At 39.1% G+C, this 21,242-nt stretch overlaps 1 protein-coding gene across 1 annotated transcript in view; it reads right to left on the bottom strand.

The window, feature by feature from the left end:
- The window catches only part of LOC129219665 (probable G-protein coupled receptor No9), a 29,882-nt gene extending 10,564 nt beyond the window's left edge, over nt 1-19,318 (bottom strand). The window contains exons 1-2 of the mRNA XM_054853945.1: nt 19,299-19,318; nt 15,310-15,788 (exon numbers count right to left, since the gene is read on the bottom strand). Of these exons, the coding sequence (XP_054709920.1) occupies nt 15,310-15,788; nt 19,299-19,318 (499 nt within the window). The remainder of the gene's footprint in view (nt 1-15,309; nt 15,789-19,298) is intronic.
- Nucleotides 19,319-21,242: the final 1,924 nt, after the last annotated feature.

The following is a 21,242-nucleotide window of genomic DNA, read 5'->3' as shown; positions in this document are numbered from 1 at the left end:
AATAAATTTGAAGATGAAGATAGAAGATTTCATCTACTTAAAGAAGAGATCTTTAAGGACGTGGAAAGGAGATTGGCGACCGCGGAAAGCAGCTCTGTACAGTTTGGCGCTCCCACATCGGTTGCTCGACCGTCCATTAAACTTGCCACATTTGATGGGAAAACTTCGTGGCAGGTTTACAAAACTCAATTCATGATAGTGGCGGAAGCGAACGGATGGGACTCTGCTACCAACGCCTGTCATCTTGCAGCATCCCTGAGAGGTGACGCAGCGGACATTCTCCAGACCCTTCCGGACAGCCAGCGCCTGGATTTCGCCGCCCTCACATCTGCGTTGGAGCTTCGCTTCGGTGAGAAATGCCAGAAAGAGTTCAGCCGACTCCAGTTGAAGTCCCGTTTCCAGAAAACCGGGGAAACCCTGCAAGAGCTAGCGGCGGACGTCGAGAGACTGTCTCATCTTGCTTTTTGCGACTGTCCTGCGGATGTTCGGGACAACCTGGCACTCAACTACTTCATCGACGGAGTTCGGAATCCTGAGATCTAGAAGGCCCTCCGGATGGCGAATGTAAACGACTTGAAATCCGCTTTGATGTATGCGATGAGATACGAGGCCGCCCAAGAAGCAACCCGTGTGGATCGCCATCTAATCCGGACTCAGGAAGCTGATGAGTCTGATTCCAGGTCGTCCCACCTCGCTGAACTTGAGAGACAACTCGGTGACTTGACAAGACATCTGAGCAGCATAACAGCCCAAAAGAAACAAGAGCAGAAGTGCTGGAAATGCGGTAGTGAAGGACACCTGCGAAGGAGTTGTCCGGCTCGCCAAGCTACGCGAGGGAAGGAAATCACCACCACTAAAGCTCTGCAGATTTCCTCTTCTAGTAGTGGCAGTGATGGACTTTTCATTTACGCACATGTAAATGGGAACCCCTGCAGACTGATTGTTGACACTGGAGCCAATGTGACAATCATTAGGACAGATGTGGCTCGTGAATTTGGATTGAAACTGCTGTGGACATCGCCACGCGTAGGTCTCCAGACTGTGACAGGTGACAAAATCGAGATTGACGGTAAAGTGGACTTGGAAATAGTGTTTGGGAATGCCACCTACCATCATACGGCATTCGTCGCTAATATCACGGACCCCTTCATTCTCGGATTGGACTTTTTGAAGAAATATGACTTCACTCTCGACTTCAAGACTAATGAGCTGCACTCGATGAGAGAAGACATAGCCGTTTTCCCTGCAGAAAGTGATGTAAAATCCGCTCATCAAATAATAGCCCAAACAGATTTATCGATTCCCTCAAGGTCAGAATCATTAATACCTGGCTCTCTTGAAGAAAGCAATAGTTTTCGATTTGGACTCGTTGAATACCCTAACCTAAACAATAATCTAAAAGGAGTGCTGGTAGCATCTACGCTTGTGGACCTTTCTAAGGATGTAATTCCTGTGAGAGTCGCCAACGTGAGTGAAAGGCCAAGGAATATCCGAAAAGGTGAAGTGTTGGCAACTTGTACTCCAGTAAACTGCATCATTAGAAGAATCAATTCCCCCGAGACTGTGTCATCTGAGTCCTTGACATCGAAGTTAATTGGGAGTGCGCCATTATCGAAAGATCAAAGAACTGCTGCGGAACAATTGGTGGAGGACTTCAAGCATCTGTTTTCATCTACATCGGAGGATGTGGGCAGGACGAATTTAACGCAGCATAGGATCAACACTGGAGAACACCTCCCTATTAAACAGCATCCAAGACGACTACCGTTCGCCAAGAAGGAAGAGGTTGAGACCCTCCTGAAAGAGATGAAGGAGAATGATGTAATCGAACCGTCATCCAGTCCTTGGGCCTCTCCCATCGTCTTGGTCCGAAAGAAAGATGGCTCCACCAGATTTTGTGTCGATTACCGACGACTGAATGAAATCACCAAGAAAGACAGTTACCCTCTTCCACGGATAGACGACACCTTAGACACTCTTTCCGGACACAAGTGGTTTTCGACCCTGGACTTGAAGAGCGGCTACTGGCAGGTTGAGATACACCCTGATGACCGAGAGAAGACAGCGTTTACAACTGGACAAGGCTTATGGCAGTTTAAAGTGATGCCCTTCGGCCTCTGCAATGCACCAGCTACGTTCGAACGTCTTATGGAGACAGTGTTAAGAGGACTTTCCTACGAATCCTGTCTGGTCTACTTAGACGATATCATCATCGTGGGACGCAGCTTCGAAGAACATCTGGCAAATCTTAGGAAGGTGCTGCAAAAGCTTAAGGAAGCCAATCTGAAGTTAAGCCCGTCCAAATGTAATTTGTTCCGCCGGGAAGTGAACTACCTTGGTCACATCATCTCTTCTGAGGGTGTACAAACCGATCCAGAGAAGGTATCTGCGGTCAGGAGTTGGAGTCGTCCCGAAAACATCCATCAGCTGCGAAGTTTCCTGGGGCTCTGCACCTACTACAGGAAGTTTGTAAAGGGTTTTTCCAACATTGCACGACCTTTGCATAAGCTGACGGAGAGCAAGCAAAAGTTCGAATGGTCCAAAGAATGCGAAGATGCATTTCTACGACTGAAGGAGGCTTTAACATCAACGCCTATCCTCGCCTATCCTCAGCCTGAAAAATCCTTCATCCTGGACACTGATGCGAGCAACGAGGGCATCGGAGCTGTTTTATCCCAAGAAATTGACGGAAATGAACATGTCATCGCTTACTGGAGCAAATGCTTATCAAAGTCGGAGCGAAATTACTGCGTCACCAGAAAGGAGTTACTGGCCATAGTGAAAGCTGTAGAACACTTCCATCATTACCTCTACGGCCGAAAATTTCTGCTTCGGACAGATCATGCCTCATTAACTTGGCTTTTGAACTTCAAAAATCCGGAAGGCCAGATAGCCAGATGGATACAGCGGCTCCAGGAATATGACATGGAGATCAAGCATCGAAAAGGGTTATCTCACGGTAATGCTGACGCTTTATCAAGGAGACCCTGTCCTGAGAACTGCAATTATTGTTCCCGAATCGAGAAACAGTATGGAACGACTAGCCCTACCGCCTATCAGGTGACAGTGACTCCAATATCATCAGAACCTGATCCATGGAGTGATGACCAAGTTCGAAAAGATCAACTTGAAGACCCCGACATAAAACCAATTTTAGAGTTCATGGAAAGTGACAGTCGACGCCCTAGCTGGCAGGACGTTTCCATTTTCAGTCCTGCAACAAAAAGATACTGGGCTTTATGGAACTCACTCCATTTACGGAACGGCGTGCTACACCGGAAATGGGAATCTGACGACGGCAAGACATCTAGGTGGCAGTTACTACTTCCTCGATCCAGGATTTCAGATGTTCTGAAAGAAATACATAGTAGTGCGACTGGAGGACATTTTGGTGTCTTGAAAACTCTCAATAAAGTTCGGGAGCGCTTCTTCTGGAGCAAGGCGAAGGATGACGTGGAGAAGTGGTGCCATTCTTGTGACGCCTGTGCTGCTCGTAAAGGACCGAAGAAGAGAAGCAGAGGGAAGCTACATCTGTACAACGTTGGAGCTCCTTTCGAACGAATTGGGATCGACATCCTGGGTCCTCTACCAAGAACTGCTGATGGGAACAAATACATTCTTGTTTCCATCGACTACTTCACCAAATGGCCGGAAGCATATCCCATTCCAGATCAAGAGGCTACTACCGTAGCAGAGACTCTAGTCCAACACTGGATCTCGAGATATGGAACACCTTTGCAGATTCATTCCGATCAAGGGAGGAATTTCATCTCTGCTGTGTTTAAGGGCCTATGTCAAATTTTCGGAATTGAGAAAACTAGGACAACACCACTACACCCACATCGGACGGCATGGTGGAGAGATTTAACCGCACAATCCTGAATAATCTCTCACTTATGGTATCCAGAAATCAACAGGATTGGGACAAGAAGCTACCTTTGTTCCTGCTGGCCTACCGCAGTGCTGTCCACGAGACTACCGGATATGCCCCATCTCAGATGCTCTTCGGACGAGAGCTTCGGCTACCTTGTGATCTCGTCTTCGGTCGTCCTCCGGATGCGCCTTCATCGCCTGAGGAGTACATCCAGGATCTCCAGGCCCGGTTGGAAGACGTTCATAACTTCGCACGAGAGCGAATCAGCATCGCGGCGGAGAAGATGAAGACCCGATACGACACAAGGTCTACTGGACATGAATTCAACGAAGGCGACAAGGTTTGGTTATGGAATCCCATCCGACGGAAAGGTCTGTCACCCAAATTGCAGTCGCATTGGGATGGACCCTACAAAGTCGTTAATCGACTAAATGACGTCGTAGTGAGGATCCAAAAATCACCTAATGCAAAACCTAGGGTTGTACATTATGATCGGTTAGCCCCATACTATGGCCATAGTTCATGAGTATTACGTAAGCAACCATGGTTGATAACATAAAAGTTGTAGATAATTTTTGCTTTTAATGTTTAGTAATATTTCTTGTTATTATCGTGTTTTCTGTATCTGTTAGTTATTAATTAATGTGTATATTTGTAAACTTGTGATAGAAGTTTGGCACCCTTTCTGGGGATTGTACTGCCCGGGAGTGCAGTCCTTAGGAAGGGGGCAATGTTACAAATTCTGTAAATAGTAATTATTGTAGGAACGTAACCTGTAAATAGTTTCCCGTAATGAATATACAACCCCTTTTTCATTCGGCTAAAGTATACGACCCCTATTTTCTTTCTTTTCGTTGATAACGGTCTACGCATTTCGCGAAGAGGTAAGAATGTTGTGGAAAATTCTTTTCGGTGTATAAAAGCCGTTAGCGATGGATAAACAGTTAGTTTCGATGGAGATTTCGAACTGAGTGCATTTTTGCTCTGTTTATTGCGAGGCAGTTCGCTGTGTTGTTTTCGTATTTGGAAGTAAATACGTGTGTAAACGTTGAGTTTACGGTGTTGTGTGATAATTGCTTAATTGCTGATGAATAATTTAGCAGTTGTTGAAGATCTTTCCTGTACATAGTGTAAATAAATTTCCTGTGTTTTTATCAAGAACTGTGTTTTCATTTCAAGAAAGTGGAAGTCGCACCGAATCCGTTACAATATTTAAAGTAAATGTACACTCAGTTGGTATATAGCCTTCTACTTTTAAAAGATTGGATAAAAATCTTATTTTAGGTCATTTTTGTTAGAAGTGCCAATCACTGGCGACCTGCCAATTACTGGGGTCGTTACCCTACTATCCTTTTTATTGTACAAAACTAAAACTCTTGAAAAAAAATACTATAATATCTATATGCTAAAATACTATCTTTTTAAAAGTTTTTTTTAAATTATTTTTTTTAATTTAAAACTTTTTATTATCAGGATGTTTTTAAAAGGTGTTAAATAAGTTTTTGAAGCATTTTAGTTCGAGAAGAGTAATTGAATTTATAAACAATTTTCAAATGGAAATCTGTCGCTAATTCTTTTATTTTATTTTTTTTTTTGTTGCTAACTAAAAATTTGTAATTAATATAGTATTATTTTAAAACTAACAACAGTTGATTGATGATATGAATTTATCCTAATCGCCGTGCCGTTGGCAAAATTTAACGTATTGGGAAGATGATCCGTAAGTTGTTTTCTGGAAAATAAAATAACCCATGCATTGTTCTGTAGTTTTGTATTGTCTGTATTTGGACATTTTAGAGAATATCCCAACAGCATCATGTTTGAGAATGATGGTCCCCACAATGATTACTGAACCCCCTTTTCAAATTAGCTTGCGGACTCCTTCAAATTTTGCCAACCTCCGTGATATAGGGGAGACCGGGGTTAGTTGTTACACGGGGTAAGTTGTTACACCCGAATTTAAAAATAACCGCCAGAAGAAACTGACTTTCCTTGCAGTAGATGATAGCACTCACACATCTGCATTCCCTGACAATCACTGGAGTGCTTGCAGTCAGTAGTATGGATAGTATGGAGAGTGCTCAAGGAAAACGGTTTTTTGAGTCTGAAAGTAATATTTCTTTCTGCTGTTATTTTTTTATTCGCAACTCCAACGAACTATAGGGGGCACTGAAGTCAATGTCTAATGGCGGACTTAAAAACTAAAACAAACGCACATGGTAACGAAGAAAATGCTAAAGTATTGTGATTTTTGTTCGTACGTATGATTTTTTCGCTTTATTCTTTTTAAATTAATTTTCAAAGTCTTGTGGATATTCTGGCCCACGTAGAAAGAAATGAGAATTCAAGAAGCATTACTAAACGTCAAAGATTAATGCAAACGACGTAGTTCGTAGTTCTAAGCAGCTATTTCCACGATGTTGAATTCGATATTTATCACGGTTTGTTACGATTCGGCGCGACCGATTCGGCGCGGCTGTTTCGGCGCAGCCGTTTCGGCGCTGGCCGATTCGGCGCTGACCGTTTCGGCGCCGGCCGTTTCGGCGCCAGATTTTTGCATTCTGAACTTTATGAATTTCAGAAATTTTAGTTCAAAGAAGGAAAAAGATTTCTGGAAGAAGAATGTGAATTTAGCGCTCTAGAAGCTAGTTAAAATTTATTTTAAAATTTACAGTGGGGAAAAAGAGGGGGGCATATGTGATCCACGTATGTTTTACTGCAATAACATAAAAGAAAATATCTTGAAAAATTAGCAAATAATGCCAGTACCCGTCCTACCTCTTTGTCGATTTTTTTTTAAATCAATGCTGAGCCGTTTTGTGTTTCTGTGGTGATTACTTCTTTGTTGTAGCAGCTATTGGAAATAATTTCATAAGTCTTCTTTACGTAAAAACACGTTTCAAACTAACTAAAAAGCTCGACTTAACTATTACAAACCCATGTACGGACATCAAGGTAAATTTAGGGCAATGTTTGATTTTTTTTATTGACTAAAAAATCATTTATTTTTTAAAGTTAGTTTTAAACACTATTATTTTTCGGTAATCAATTTATAAATTTTTTGTAAATTACTTTTTTTTAAAAGTTTTATTATTATTATTATTTTTTTTATTATTGCCTTTTTTTTGTTACGAAATAGTCAGTCGACAGTTTAGTGCTATAGAACAGTTACAGGAACTAAAAAGACAAAATATTTTATTTTTATTTTAAAAAAAAGTTTAAAATATTTTTTGTTCATTATATTAGTTTTTATGAAACTTAAAAGCAATAAATAATAATAATCTTTACATAATAAAGTTTTTTCTTGTCTATCGTGTGTTCAAAGCACACTATACAACTTAACTTTGTAGAGAGCAGGGTTACGTGTGAGTTTCTCAATACGTTAACTTTTTCCAATAAAAAATATAAAAAATTCATCTCATTATTAGTTGACATTTTTTAATTTTATACAGAAAAGATATTTAAGTAAGTGCACAAATTAATGATCAGCAACGAAAAAAAAATTCTATTTAAATTGAATGAGTTTTATATTTACATTTCATAGAAAAATGTCAATGCTGTTTCCTAACTTATCTACTTCGAAAAATTATGAAGATGTTTTTAAACTTACATGTTATCAACTAGTAATAAAAAAGAAAACAAAATACATCTTTAAAAATATTACTTCATAAATTTTTTTTCAGAACCTTAAAAAACAAGATATCTTGAATTTTGAAGCAATGTTTGGCAGATTTACATGCTGACAATTTCGATTTTTGAACAGGTCGTATTGAAATGGGCCGCGCCGAAATGGTCGCGCCGAAATGGGTTTCGCGCCCAAACGCCCGCGCCAAAACGGCGGAGCCGAAACGGCCGCGCCGAATAGTCCCATTCCGTATTTATCAATTCTTGATAAAACTAAATAATAATTGTGGCTTGACAAGAATAACAATTGATGCTAGAAAATTCAATATGACATTACAAATTGTTATCGAAGGAAGATGATACTTTTTTGCCTTGCTTGGCTAGCGCTTATTGTTTTCCATTTGTAGCTGAGTTATTTCTCTCGAATTCCCGAATCGGTTAATTTATTAAAAATTTTCTGTTTCGATTTTTCTAATTTCTGAGTTACGATTTAATTGTGTCATGTTATGCAAATCATCAACAAAATTCTCACGGATATATGGTGGTAGTTTTCTTTTCAGTTGATTGACCATTATTTCTTTTCACTTATCGAATTCTGTAATCTTACTACCATTTTATTCCAGTCATGATAAAAATTAACTAGTATGTTGTGGCCATCACGAAACTTTCTTCTATATTTTTCTTTTTTTTTTTCTGATCCCTCTCCATGCTTGACGAGGAAGCAATATTCCCAACAAAAACAAAATTACACATGCAAAAACTTGACGACTATCCCAATGTCTGAATTATTGCAAAAGCAAAGCAAAGAGCGAAAATTGAAAGTTATTTTAAAAGCCTTGCTTGAATTAATTACAAATATTTTATTTGTTAACAAACATAAGATGGCAACAGTTAAAAATTTTAAATCATTGAGATAATATTTCCGATCATTTCCATTCAATTAAAATCACGAGAAATACGCATACGACAATCTATTACGATTTATCTTTCTTATTGTTGCATTAATAAAAATATTTTTATTCGCAAAAAAAAAAAAAAAAAAAAAAATCAACACCTCTTGGAGCGATCGGCGTCAAAATTGAACCAAAGCCTGTTTACGCATGGATTCACTTATATTCCAAATTTCAACCAGAACGTAGCATTACTTCTTGAGATAGGGCACTCAAAATGGAAAAAAAGAACGGGTGATTGCGCTACCCCCTTTTTAGCTGTTGACACAAAAATAAAATCAGTTCTTATACCCACTAAGGGCTACTTGCCGATAAATTTTTCTTTCATTCCGTTCATTATTTCTTGAGATACAGCAGTCACAATTGACGACAATAAACGTTCTATAGCTCATCTCCCGTTTGAGTTATTGACACCAAAATTGAATCAGTACCTGTTCCTGTTAATACCAACATATGGACCAAATTTTGTTTGATTCCGCCAGTTACTTCCTGAGGAATAGCAAGCACGCGTAACTCGAAAAACGTTCCATTGCTCCACCCCCCTTAGAGGAATTCGCGCCAAAAACTAATGGGCCCAAGTTCACATAGGGGCACATATGTGTACTAAATTTCGTTCGATTTCATGCGGTAGTTTTTGTTGTAGAGCGGCCACAAAAAACTGGTCACACACAGACGTGACACACATACACACACACACACACATACACACACACACACACACACACACACATACATACACACACACACACACACACAGACATTTTCCAAAAATGGTCGAAATGGACTCAGCACACCTCAAAACGTTCGAATCCGTCAAAATTCGAAATTCGAAAATTTGCACGAATCCAATACTTTCTTCTATATATTAGATATAGAAGAAAGTAAAAATGGTTTAACTAAAAACGCGAAATCTCGCCAAGGCTACTTTGCTCGCACTATACTAAAACTATAACTCTAAACAAATTTGGCGAAACTTGGCGAAAATTTCAGCTGAGAATAAAAGGAATAAAGTAAATTCTTTCTCGGTTATTCATTTTGTTCTACGATAATATATTCAAGAAAATATTTTGCATACTGTCCATTCCAACTAAATGCTGCTGTAAAATATGGTAAGTTTAATTAATTTAAGATTAAAAAAAAACCCATATTCTTACAAATTCATACAAAACAATAAAATTTTTTACCTTGTATAACGTTATCCAAGTTTGTTAATCCAGAATTTTCGCTTTCACCAATTATTAAGGAAATAATGAAAACTAACATTATTTTGAGAAGCTCGAGAATACTACTAAGGGACGAATTAATTTCTGTAGCTGAAAGCAAACTAAGACATCGATTGCGTTAATAAATACTCAGAACAAACTGCCTGTGTTTACGTCAACAGACACACGTGGAACGCAACGTGGCAATGTTATAGTTTCATTTGCAGTTTTGTAAATCACCACAAGGTAGCGTATTCGAGCGCTGGAGTTCCGAATTTGTGACGAAGCCGGTGCAGATAACGAATTAATTTCTGTACCACGTGAAAGCCTACATTTTTAGGTAAGTGCTAACATATTTAAAAGTTTTGTACAAAGATATAATACCAGTAATATGTGCCAAGAATTAAAGTGGCGTCGCATGGGGCAAATTGTTACAATTTTGTTGGGGTTAGTTGTTACAAGTAACAACTTGTCCCATGCAAGTTTTAATTTAATATTATGTTTTCTTTTTAAATGTGATATGGCGGGGAACTATAAAAACAAGACGGGCATGGGCAAAACACCTAAAGAAACAGACCTGGATGTGGTTAAAGAAGTACATTGCAGGTAGTTCATTACGAAAGGCAGACGATGAATTTCATGACACTAGAGAGATTCTGTAGTACGATAAATGCTAGTGGTGGTAAGTCTTATTTCTGATCTGTTTTATTGCAAGATTTAATTCATATAAAGTACTGTAGTTGGATGACAATAGTAATAAAAGTAATAATTCTGATCTCTTTCATTCTATGATTGATTTATTGTTAATATGTATGGTTGAATAAATAATAATTACAACAATGATAATAATAATAATAAATGATGTATTATTATTCGAATGTAGGTCTTTCTCCAACGCAGCAGGAGTGCGCAGCAGGTTCCCAAGCGGAAATCATAGGTCAGCGCCACTTTAATAGGTGCACCAGTAAAAAATACTTTGCAAGCCGAAGCTGGGAAACAAAATCTGTGAATAGAAAATTATGTCTGACAGAGAAGAAATCAACCGACAAAAAGGCAAAAAAAAAAAAAAAAAAAAAAGCAAAAAGGTGTGTCCAAACAGTGCGTCGTTCGTATGCAAGATGATGAATACTGATTCTGCATAGAGTGCTCTAAACCAGGGCTGTCCAACTGCAAAGAGCTCACGGGCCAGAATTCCGGTCACTGATCACCTGGCGGGCCGCAATTTGAAAAAGTTGAGCAATGACCTCTTACCTCTTATGCAATTACAATTAATAGTTAAATTATCTTTATCTTCTTTACTAATAATAAAGCAGAAAGTCTCTCTGTCCGGAGGATGTCTGGATGTCTGTAGGATATCTGTAGGATGTCTGTGACGCGCATAGCGCCTAAACCGTTCGGCCGATTTTCATGAAATTTGGCACAAAGTTAGTATGTAGCATGGGGGTGTGCGCCTCGAAGCGATTTTTCGAAAATTCGATGTGGTTCTTTTTTTATTCCAATTTTAAGAAAAAAAACTATCATAAATTGCGAAATCATCATAACGTGGAACCGTAACATGGGCACAAGCCAATTGGCGAGATACGAAATTATCATAGCGTGGAACCGTAACGTCGGTACAAGCCAATTGGCGAGAAAATTCACCATACATTATTTGTAAATATACAAGCGAACCAAAAGACCTTTAATTTTTCTATTACGGGCGAAGCCGTGCGGGTGCCACTAGTTACTAATAAAAAAGCTGAAAGTCTCTCTGCCCGGAGGATGTCTGGATGTCTGTAGGATGTCTGTGACGCGCATAGCGCCTAGACCGTTCGGCCGATTTTCACGAAATTTGGCACAAAGTTAGTATGTAGCATGGGGGTGTGCGCCTCGAAGCGATTTTTCGAAAATTCGATGTGGTTCTTTTTCTATTCCAATTTTAAGAAAAAAAATATCATAAGATGGTCGAGTAAATTACGAAATTATCATAACGTGGAACCGTAACATGGGCACAAGCCAATTGGCGAGATACGAAATTATCATAACGTGGAACCGTAAGATGGGTACAAGCCAACTAGCGAGAAAATTCACCATACATTATTTGTAAATATACAGGCGAACCAAAAGACCTTTTGATTTTTCTATTACGGGCAAAGCCGTGCGGGTATCACTAGTCAATTATAAAGCAATGAAACAAAAGGATTATCAAACAAGCTGCAACCTTATCCGGGAACCTAACATTCTCGCAACCAGTCAGATCAGTATTATCAACGGAAAAGAGTGGAGAGTTGACGAGAACAAACTCTCAAATTATTTTTCGAAATAAACAGCCTATAGAATCAGTGGGTGGAGTGGGAGGTATTTTTAAGCCAATTGCGGGCAGGTTTTGATTATCTGAAATGCTGCCTGCTTTTCCCTCCCTGTCTCCCTCCGCCAACGCGAGGCAATACTATTTCTAGGAATTCGTTTGAACACCGGCGTGCAGGATAGGACTGCTTGACCTTGACCTGTAGATGTCCTGTATCTTTTTCTCCCAATACAATGAAAGAAGTAAAACAGCGACCAAGAGGAAACTTTGGAGACCCCGGCTTGACCAAGAATGGTAGTCTCGGATGCTTCTTCATACCATGAAATGTCGAATTAAGAAATATGCTGAATAAGAGGTTGGCGGGCCACACAATATGTGTTGGCGGACCGCGGGCCTCCAGTTGGACAGCCCTGCTCTAAACCGTACTCAGAATCCAGAAAACCAACTAAACGGCTTCAATGTCGTAATTTTGACAAACGGGCACATGACCGATATGCTAAATTTGATAAATTATATGCTTGTGAAAATTGTAATTCGCGGACAATGATAATGATGATGAAAGTTTATTAGAATAAGTCATTAATGAAGTAAAATGTCAAACAATTTAGATGCATTTTAAAGTTTATTGCGTGTAAATAATTTAAATAGTTTAGTGTGAAAAAAATATTGAAAAAAATTGTAACAACTAATCCCGGTGCCCCCAACATATTGAAATAAGTTTTAGTTTTTAGTACTTTTTTTCATTAATGGTACTTTCATTCCATAAATTATGATTAAATAAATTAAATTATAACTGACTCTATGATTAAAACAGTCAATCAAATGCTATAATAACAACAGTAAAAAATTTATAAATAAAAATTCTGCAATTGAGAGCCAATTACTTAAAAAAGGTTACTTAATATTCTTGCTTTTAAAATAAAAATCTTCAAATTCATATACAAATAAAAGAAACATTTATAGGTAGCACTTTTTATTTTTGAATCTATTGATAGAAAGAGTAAAATACAAATTCTAATACGTTATTGCACATAAGCATGAATAACAGGGCAACAAACTTATTAATTTCAAACTTTTACAAAGGTTGAAAAAAGATAGTGACAGGGCCCCGACTATGATTTTGGAAGGCACGGGACATGAAATTTATTTGGTGCCCCCCCCTTTTTTATATTTGTGTGTTAACACAGTCATGCTAGATTTGGCGGTACATTATTTTACAATGAAATTCATTACAAAAAGTAGAAGTATTATTTATGGAAGGGCGTAGGAACTTCCTTTGAATTTGAGGCGTAAAAAGTGTGGAGCATCACAGAGTGGTGAGGAGTCGCTTAACCTGCAGATAAATTGCACAGAATAAAAAATCTGAAAGAATTCAGTGAAATTTATACACGAAATGCCTTTGTATGCCAGAAATCATTGTGGAATGCAAAACATTTGAAAGTAGGAAGTATAAATGTTATGCCGCGACTAAAAAAAAAAAAAGTCATTGTTAAAACTGGACAAAGACATAAGGAAAACTAACGTTTTGGCCGGAAAAACCCTAGTAATCCAAAAACTCTCCTTTTTTTCAATCACTTTTGTCAATCTTGATGTCGTGGAAGTTGAGGAATGTTCTTGAAAACTTTTATCCTTTTTTTTTCGATGGATAAAATCAGTTCTTGTTTGTTTCGATACTGAATGCCATTTTTCCATACCTCGGGTGCCAAAATGCCTCACCAAGTTTCCATTAAACTTTTGTCGAGCCAGTACAGCAATTTCACGGAATCAGCATTAAACAATGATTTTGAGGTTTGAGAAACACATCATTAGGCATTTTTCTGCTGGAACAAATAATTTTTAACTCGTATGTAACGGTAAGTTTGGTTAAAAAGATATTGCTCAGTGCATCAGCATTACTTTCAGAATTCATTCAGCCCTGCACAAAAGATATTGGCATAGTTTCTGCCCGTTGCGAAACTTCATCAGACCGTTACTGAGCCGGCTCCAAATGTACGCATTGAGATTTTTTTTTCTCCACAGATATTGTACCAGAAGTAGCAAAAAACTATCTAGTCCATCTTAATTAAACTTCCTCTCGTCAGAAAACATTACATTATCCTAGTTTTTACCCATAACAACGCATTTTGGGTGCGTGCAACCCTTGGTCACTTATGAACTTTTTCAAGAGTCTGTCACATTAGTTTCACATAATGAAACTTTTTCTCTTTTTGTAAAAGATGTTGAATAGTTCGAGAACTGCATTGTAACTTAAGTCCCGTCTAATATCTCTTGATGTTTGTTCTTTGGAGTAAGCTCGTCTTATCATCATTAGTTTCACACACACAGAAACAGAAAATTTTCCACCTTATTTGCCAGAATTTTGAGAAAGCTCTAAATGACGGACCTTTATCTATTCAAATTTGTTGCAATTTGTCGTACAGTATGTCATAAAAATTTTCACGCAACTACTTTCTTTTTCAAAAATTCTTTAAAATTCGTATCTGGCGGGATGACTGTAAAAATAGAATGTGACTCTCCCAATTGCTTGTACTAGGATTTATATCGTTATGTAGCATAGTTTGCAGAACAAAAAAACCTGCAAATTTTGCTTTTTAGAGCACACAAATCTAATTTTCCTTATAATTTTGTCCATATCACACGGATGTATAAACTCAAACTTCCTTCTACAAATAAGGAATTACCTTTCATTTCCAATAAAAGTTAGAAAAAAAAAGTTTCATTGACTATTAGTTACTAGTCATAAAAGTTGCATAACTTTCCGACCAAAGGTAGTAACGATGTGGTGGTTTTTCCTTTTGTCCTTACAATTTTGACCACCACTTTTTAAACTAAAAACTAAGCCAAAGAAATTAAAACCCTACCCAAAAAACCACTTTTTGAATTTATCAAACATTTTTTTGTATGTCATCCTATAATCCTTTCTGAAAATGCCATAAATAAAGGGATTCACCACAGAAGAAGCACAGACCAACATAACTGTGAAAAGGTCAACTTCTGGGGGATTAGAAAAGTCTTCTTTTAAAAATCTGATATTTCTTAAGATAACCGATGGGGCGAGGGAAACACAATAGGTGACGACAAGCACAACAACACTCGTTATCGTCTTGTTCATATTTGAGTCACTTGAAACAGGTGCTAAAGTTCCCTCTCGTCTTATAAATAGTGTTGTGGTCTTCTGCTTTCGGGCTGAAACGATGATCAAATAGTTGCAGATGAACATACACAAAGCAGGAATGTAGTAACAACTAGGGAAAGCGTATGTTGACGCAAACTGTTGCGTTTCGGGAAGTTTCCAGTCAAAACCGCAAGCTCCTTCTTCATAAATATAAATAGTCCAGTCCAGATATAGTGATGGCGCAATAACAGACAAACCCAGAAGGAAAAGAACGGCGCAGATGTACTCTATCCTTCTACGGAACATGATATTGGGGTACTGCAACGGCATCATCACTGCTATCGCCCTGTCCACGCTAATTGCTGAAATATTGAACGAAGAAGAACAGGAACAAGTATACAGAAATCCGTTCTGCAGCTTGCAGAGGATATCACCAAATGGCCAGTAGTCAATGCCAACCGATAACGCTGACGGGATAATAACAAAAAGCCCAGTAATTGCATCGGTCATTGACAAATACACGAGTAGGAGATTACTTGCTTGGCTGCGAAGTTTCTCGTTCCAGAAGGTAGCGATGACGACCGCAACATTTCCCACGATGGCCATCAACCCCAAAACAAGAAGAAAAGTCGATACAACTACCCTCATAGAAAACGTGCGTCCAGAAACATCAGGAACGGCTTCGTTAGAAGTGTTTGGGGCGAACGTAGTATTTGTTGTACTGAAGTTCATCCTCCTGTGTTAAAAAATATGAGAAATAATTAATAAACTAAAATGAGGCAGTTATCTATCAATTGTTATGGTACACCGATTGGAAAATGATAGCACTTGACAACCCTGAAACCACTTTTTTTGAGCAATCACGATTGCTTATTGTTCTCACTTGACTGTTTTTGGCGTTCCTATGATTTTATTTTCCCACCAGCACCCTCCGCAGCATCACCGTCGACCGGCTCCTCACGATGCTGCACCTCTAGCGAAAACCGTCTCCAGGTTTCGACAATATCCTACACTTACACGCATACATACACACACATATACATATATACACCTACACACATACATACACTTACACACATACATACATCTACACACATACATACACCTACACACATACAGAAACACACACACACACACACACATAACTACCCACACACTCATGCCTGCACACAGACACAAACACATATGACTACACACACATACACATACCCCCCCACACACACACCTACACACAACTACCCACACACTCATGCCTGCACCGTGACCGTCGCCCCTCTCGAATGCCACGCCTGCACACAGACACAAACACACATACCTACACACAAACACAGATACCCCCACTCACAAACACACACGCCTACATATACACACACACACACACACTCGTGATTGCGAAAAATGTAATTTGAATTCAAGATGACAAAATTCCAATTATTTTTTGAGCAATCACGATTGCTTATTGCTTTCATTTGACTGTTTTTGGCGTGTTATCATTTTTCCCACCGGCGCGGCGCCACCCTCTGCCAGCACCACCCATCGAGTCGGCCGGCCTCACGATGCTGCTCCTCTAGCGAAAACCCTCTCCAGGTTGCGTCCATATCCTACACACACACACACGCATACATACACGCACCAACACACACGCACACACAAACCCCTACACACATACACACACGCATGCATACAGACACCTACACATACACACAAATACACACAACTGCCCACACATTCATGCCTGCACACAGACACAAACACATATGCTTACACACACACACACACATACCCCGCCCCCACAAACACTCATACACACAACTACCCACACACTCATGACTGCACACAGACACAAACACACATGCCTACACACATACACTTACCCCCCCCCCCACACAAACACATGCAAACACACACTCGTGATTGCGAAAAACATAATTTGAATTCAAGATGACAAAATTCAAATTAATTTTTCTTTTTATTATTATTATTATTATTATTTTTTAATAAGCACAAAATTCTGTGAATGCATTCAACTCGCTGAACGGGAATATCGCCAAAGTCAATGGACGCTTCATGCAGAAATATTTACCTTCATTCAGTTACCAAAGTCCCCTATCGATAACATAAATACATGCTTCAGAAACTCTTACTCCTCTACAATACATAACCCCTTAAAACGTTATTTCTGCTTCTTCCAAACAGACGAGGAAGCGTACTCAGTTTGGTTTTCGTACCGATAGTTTTCCGGCATCGAAACTTTTACGTTTCCAAAAAAAATTTCCAATACCGATTGTGGCTGTACTACTAACTCACCATAATTTCCATCGCGGAATTTTTACATTCAACCAATAATGAAGTGGCCTCAAATGAGTCATGTTTTCATTCAATTTACCGACGCCATTGTTGCAGATATTATCGCAGATTGTAATTTTTAATGTTCGAAGAAAGTAACGCAGCAGTCGAATAGAGGATCAAAATAGAGACGAATATGCAAAGACAAAAAGTAAGCTCTTTTTTCGTATTTCTTACAAGTACAAGTACATCACGAAATGCCTGTCTACTTGATGTTCGCCACAAACACCATGATTGAACGTTAGCGATGAATTATATACACTATTATACTATTGTAAGTTTAAATCGAAAGCGTTAAATATGAAAAGCATTACATATGTATTTGCAAGTCGATGATTGAAATTCTTTCTTTTTCTTTTACTTTCTTCTATATCTAATACACTCCTGTTTGTGAAAATTGCAACACCATGAAGGAAGCATCATAGGTGAATGAAGTTTAATACACAGTTGAATGGTAATGGTACAAATAAATGATTACATTTTCAAACCAAACAAACGATAAAAAGAGATAGAAATTAGTATTTTGTGTGACCACCACGTGCCGCAATAAGCGCTGCTACACGACTCGGCATGGAGTGAAACAAAGTTTGAATATCTGCCTGCGGAAGAGTATTCGATATTGTTTGTATGCGCAACCAAAGTTCGTCTGTCGAAGCAACAGGACGAGGATAACGAGCGGGACGCCGCCCAACGAAATCCCACACATGTTCAATCGGTGACACATCCGGGGAATAAGCAGGCCAAGGAAGAAGCTGTACCTGCTGCGAATCAAGGTAGGATTTGGCAGTCTTGGCGACATGTGGTCGGGAATATTCCTGCTGGAATACAGCCGCTGGCAATCCTTATAGGAAAGGAATAGCTTGGGGCTGTACAAAATCGTTTATGTATCAGTTACTGTTCAAACTGCAAACAATTCATAGCAATTGTAATCGTCCATGATATATTATGGCACCCCAGACCATAACTCCGGGTGTTCGTCCACTGTAGCGTTCGATAATGCACTCCAAAATGTGCCGTTCACCGGCATAGCGCCTGACACGAATTCGGTCATAATGGTGCCACAAATTGAAGCGGGATTCGTCAGAAAAGACGACCTACTGCCAATCAACACGCCAGCTCCTATGCACATTGACCCATTGTAGCCGCAGGCGGCGATGAATTTGCGTGAGAGGAATCCTGTACAAAGGAATAATTGCGCGCAACCTACACTGCAGCAGACGTCTCCGAATTGATGAAGCACACAGTGAAACACCTGTGGCTGTTGACCAGTGTGCTGCCAATTGTCTAGAAAAAGCTGTGCTGTCCGTCAGCGCCATACGCACCAGGTGTCTGTCATCACGAGCTGACGTCACATTTCGGGGTCCACTCCCGGATTTCCGAGCTGTCCGACCCTCTTCCGTCCACTGCTTCCAAACACGCATGATTGTGCTGCTGTTACGCTGCACACGAGCGGCTACTGCACGATAAGACAATCTAGCTTCACGAAGGCCGAGGATTCTGCTCCATTCAAACTCCGAAATTTGCTCAAATTTCGCTTTTTTTCGTCGAAGAGGCATAGTAAGGATTCAGTTAACGTTTACTCAAGCATATAACCACCGATAATCATCAGGACCTGATTATAGCACAGGCCAACTAGGCCTGGCCCTGGGGCCCCATCTTCCTAAGGGGCCTCAAATTTTCTAAAGAATTATGCATAGTAATTAAAAATAATAGTAATAATTCATTAATCGCAAAAAACTTCCTTAAAGGAGAATTTTTTTCATTCTGCTATTAGCGAATTTACCATGTCACAACTATGAGGGGCTGTGAAGGGATTCATAAATGCACATGGTCATGGTTAATGATTTACGTAGTTATGGGATACACAAAGAGGTCCCAAGAATTCCGACGGGGACCAAACCTGTAACCACCGTATCCCATTAAAGAGTCTTCAGGGAGCCGCCAAATTATTGTGAACCTAGGACCTCACTTTTAATTAGTCGGGCTCTGATAATCATACACGTCTCGCTACAGCCGTTTATTTATATTCGATTCGATCCGCCGTTCAGAGGGCGCTGCTCATGCGCTATCGGTCTACAACTCCAATCATTTGCATATCATGCCCTACTTTACATTTCCTGAAATTTTCAGCTCACTCGCGTAAGTCCTTCGTGGTGTTGCAATTTTCACAAACAGGAGTGTAAATCCGTTTCGAGATTCAGCTCCACAAACTTTTCCTGAGACTACCGTGACGAGTTTTACGCAACGTTCAATAGTCTGCGTGTGCACTGGAAATTGCTTGAAAGTAATGCTCCAGACAGCCAACTTTCCACCAAGACCAGTTGGCCCTTTAGAGGTACTGGGCTCCATTGTCTTCCCATCCAAGAGCTTAAACTTGTAGAGAAATGGCAACTCATTGAAGTGGAGGAGACAAACTGCTCATTGCACAGGCATATATTATGACAAAAAAAACTACAAGAGTTGCAGAATGAAAGCAGCTAGATTGAACTAAATAATAATTTACTGAGATTACTGCTGACATATACAGACTGAAAAAACCCTGTTGAGAGGCAGCTAACGTGGTTCTAGGAAGGGGGATGGCGTGGAAGAGCTCCCCAGCAACGCGAGTGTTATTGTCTGGATTGCTGTCCGACGTCTGCGCGCGAGAGTTTCTAAGGCTTTTCGCTACCAGAAAACATTGACTGAATCTGACAGTTTTTTTTTTGCTATCTCATTTTCAGTTTGACTGAAAAAATGTTTCTTCTATTACACTTAAAAACTGATTATTCATCAAATACCAAAAAACCATAAAAACATAACTTTTTCATTATTTTGGGGCCCATGCGAGTCCGAATATATTCGCTGATCGAAACCAAATTTAAACAGTGACTTGAGGCTCTGTTTAAAGACATTACAAATTATTATATTCGCAAAACATCTAATTAAACAATTTTAAAAAAATCTCAAAAAATGATGTTTTTTTTTTCATATTTTGTCAAATTTTTGGCCCCATGCACGAAAGGAAGATGTCAATAGATTTCCATAATTCTTTTTTTTTCTTTGTTTGTCTTTATAATTCGCAACTTTTCCGCGCTATTACAACTTCGAAATAAAAAAATGAGTTTTTTCGACTCACCCTAATGTACGTACGTATGTGCGTATCTATCTCGCATAACTCAATAACGATATGTCCTAGAAAGTTGAAATTTGGTACGCAGACTCCTGGTAGGGTTTAGTTGGGCACCTCCCTTTTTGGTTGCATTCGGATGTTGCAAATGGGATCTTTTACACCTTTTTTTGGGGGGAAATCATTATTAATTTCATTGCAAACTCAAGTAGTGTTATAACTTGGAAAACACTTGGCGATATAACGCCAAGCTTTTGGTCGCCAAGTTTTTTTCACCAACTTGGTGACAAATTCGGCGTTTTTTTTTTTTAAATTTGGTTTCATTTTGGCCACTGTTGGTCATATTTAGACAGTTAACCAGTGAGTCACATTAAAAAGTCCAATATTGGGAAAATTAATCTGTTAAAACGTTTTTAGCCTACTTTCCCACTGAAAGTCAGAAAAAGAAGAAGAAAGCATGAAAGAATGCTTAATGCATCTTAAAAATATCGCGAAAAAAAAAGTCAAAAATGAATAAAATAAAAAAATATCGAAAAGTTAAAAATTGTAAAGTAGGGTTTTGAGATGGGAAAAAATGTCTGTCTGTCTAACCCCCCCCCACCCCCTAATAACTTTTGAGTGAATAGTCCGATTCGAACAACTTTTTTTTCGTTCAAAAGATCTCCACAAGATTCCCATATTTCACTTTTTGATTTGAACAATTTTTCGTTAAATTTTGAACAATTCAAAAGTGAACAT

This window comes from Uloborus diversus, chromosome 1, assembly GCF_026930045.1.
Source record: "Uloborus diversus isolate 005 chromosome 1, Udiv.v.3.1, whole genome shotgun sequence".
NCBI classification, from domain to species: Eukaryota; Metazoa; Arthropoda; class Arachnida; order Araneae; family Uloboridae; genus Uloborus; species Uloborus diversus.
The sequence above is the reverse complement of the archived record's forward strand: the minus strand, read 5'-3'. Positions and strand labels throughout refer to the sequence as shown.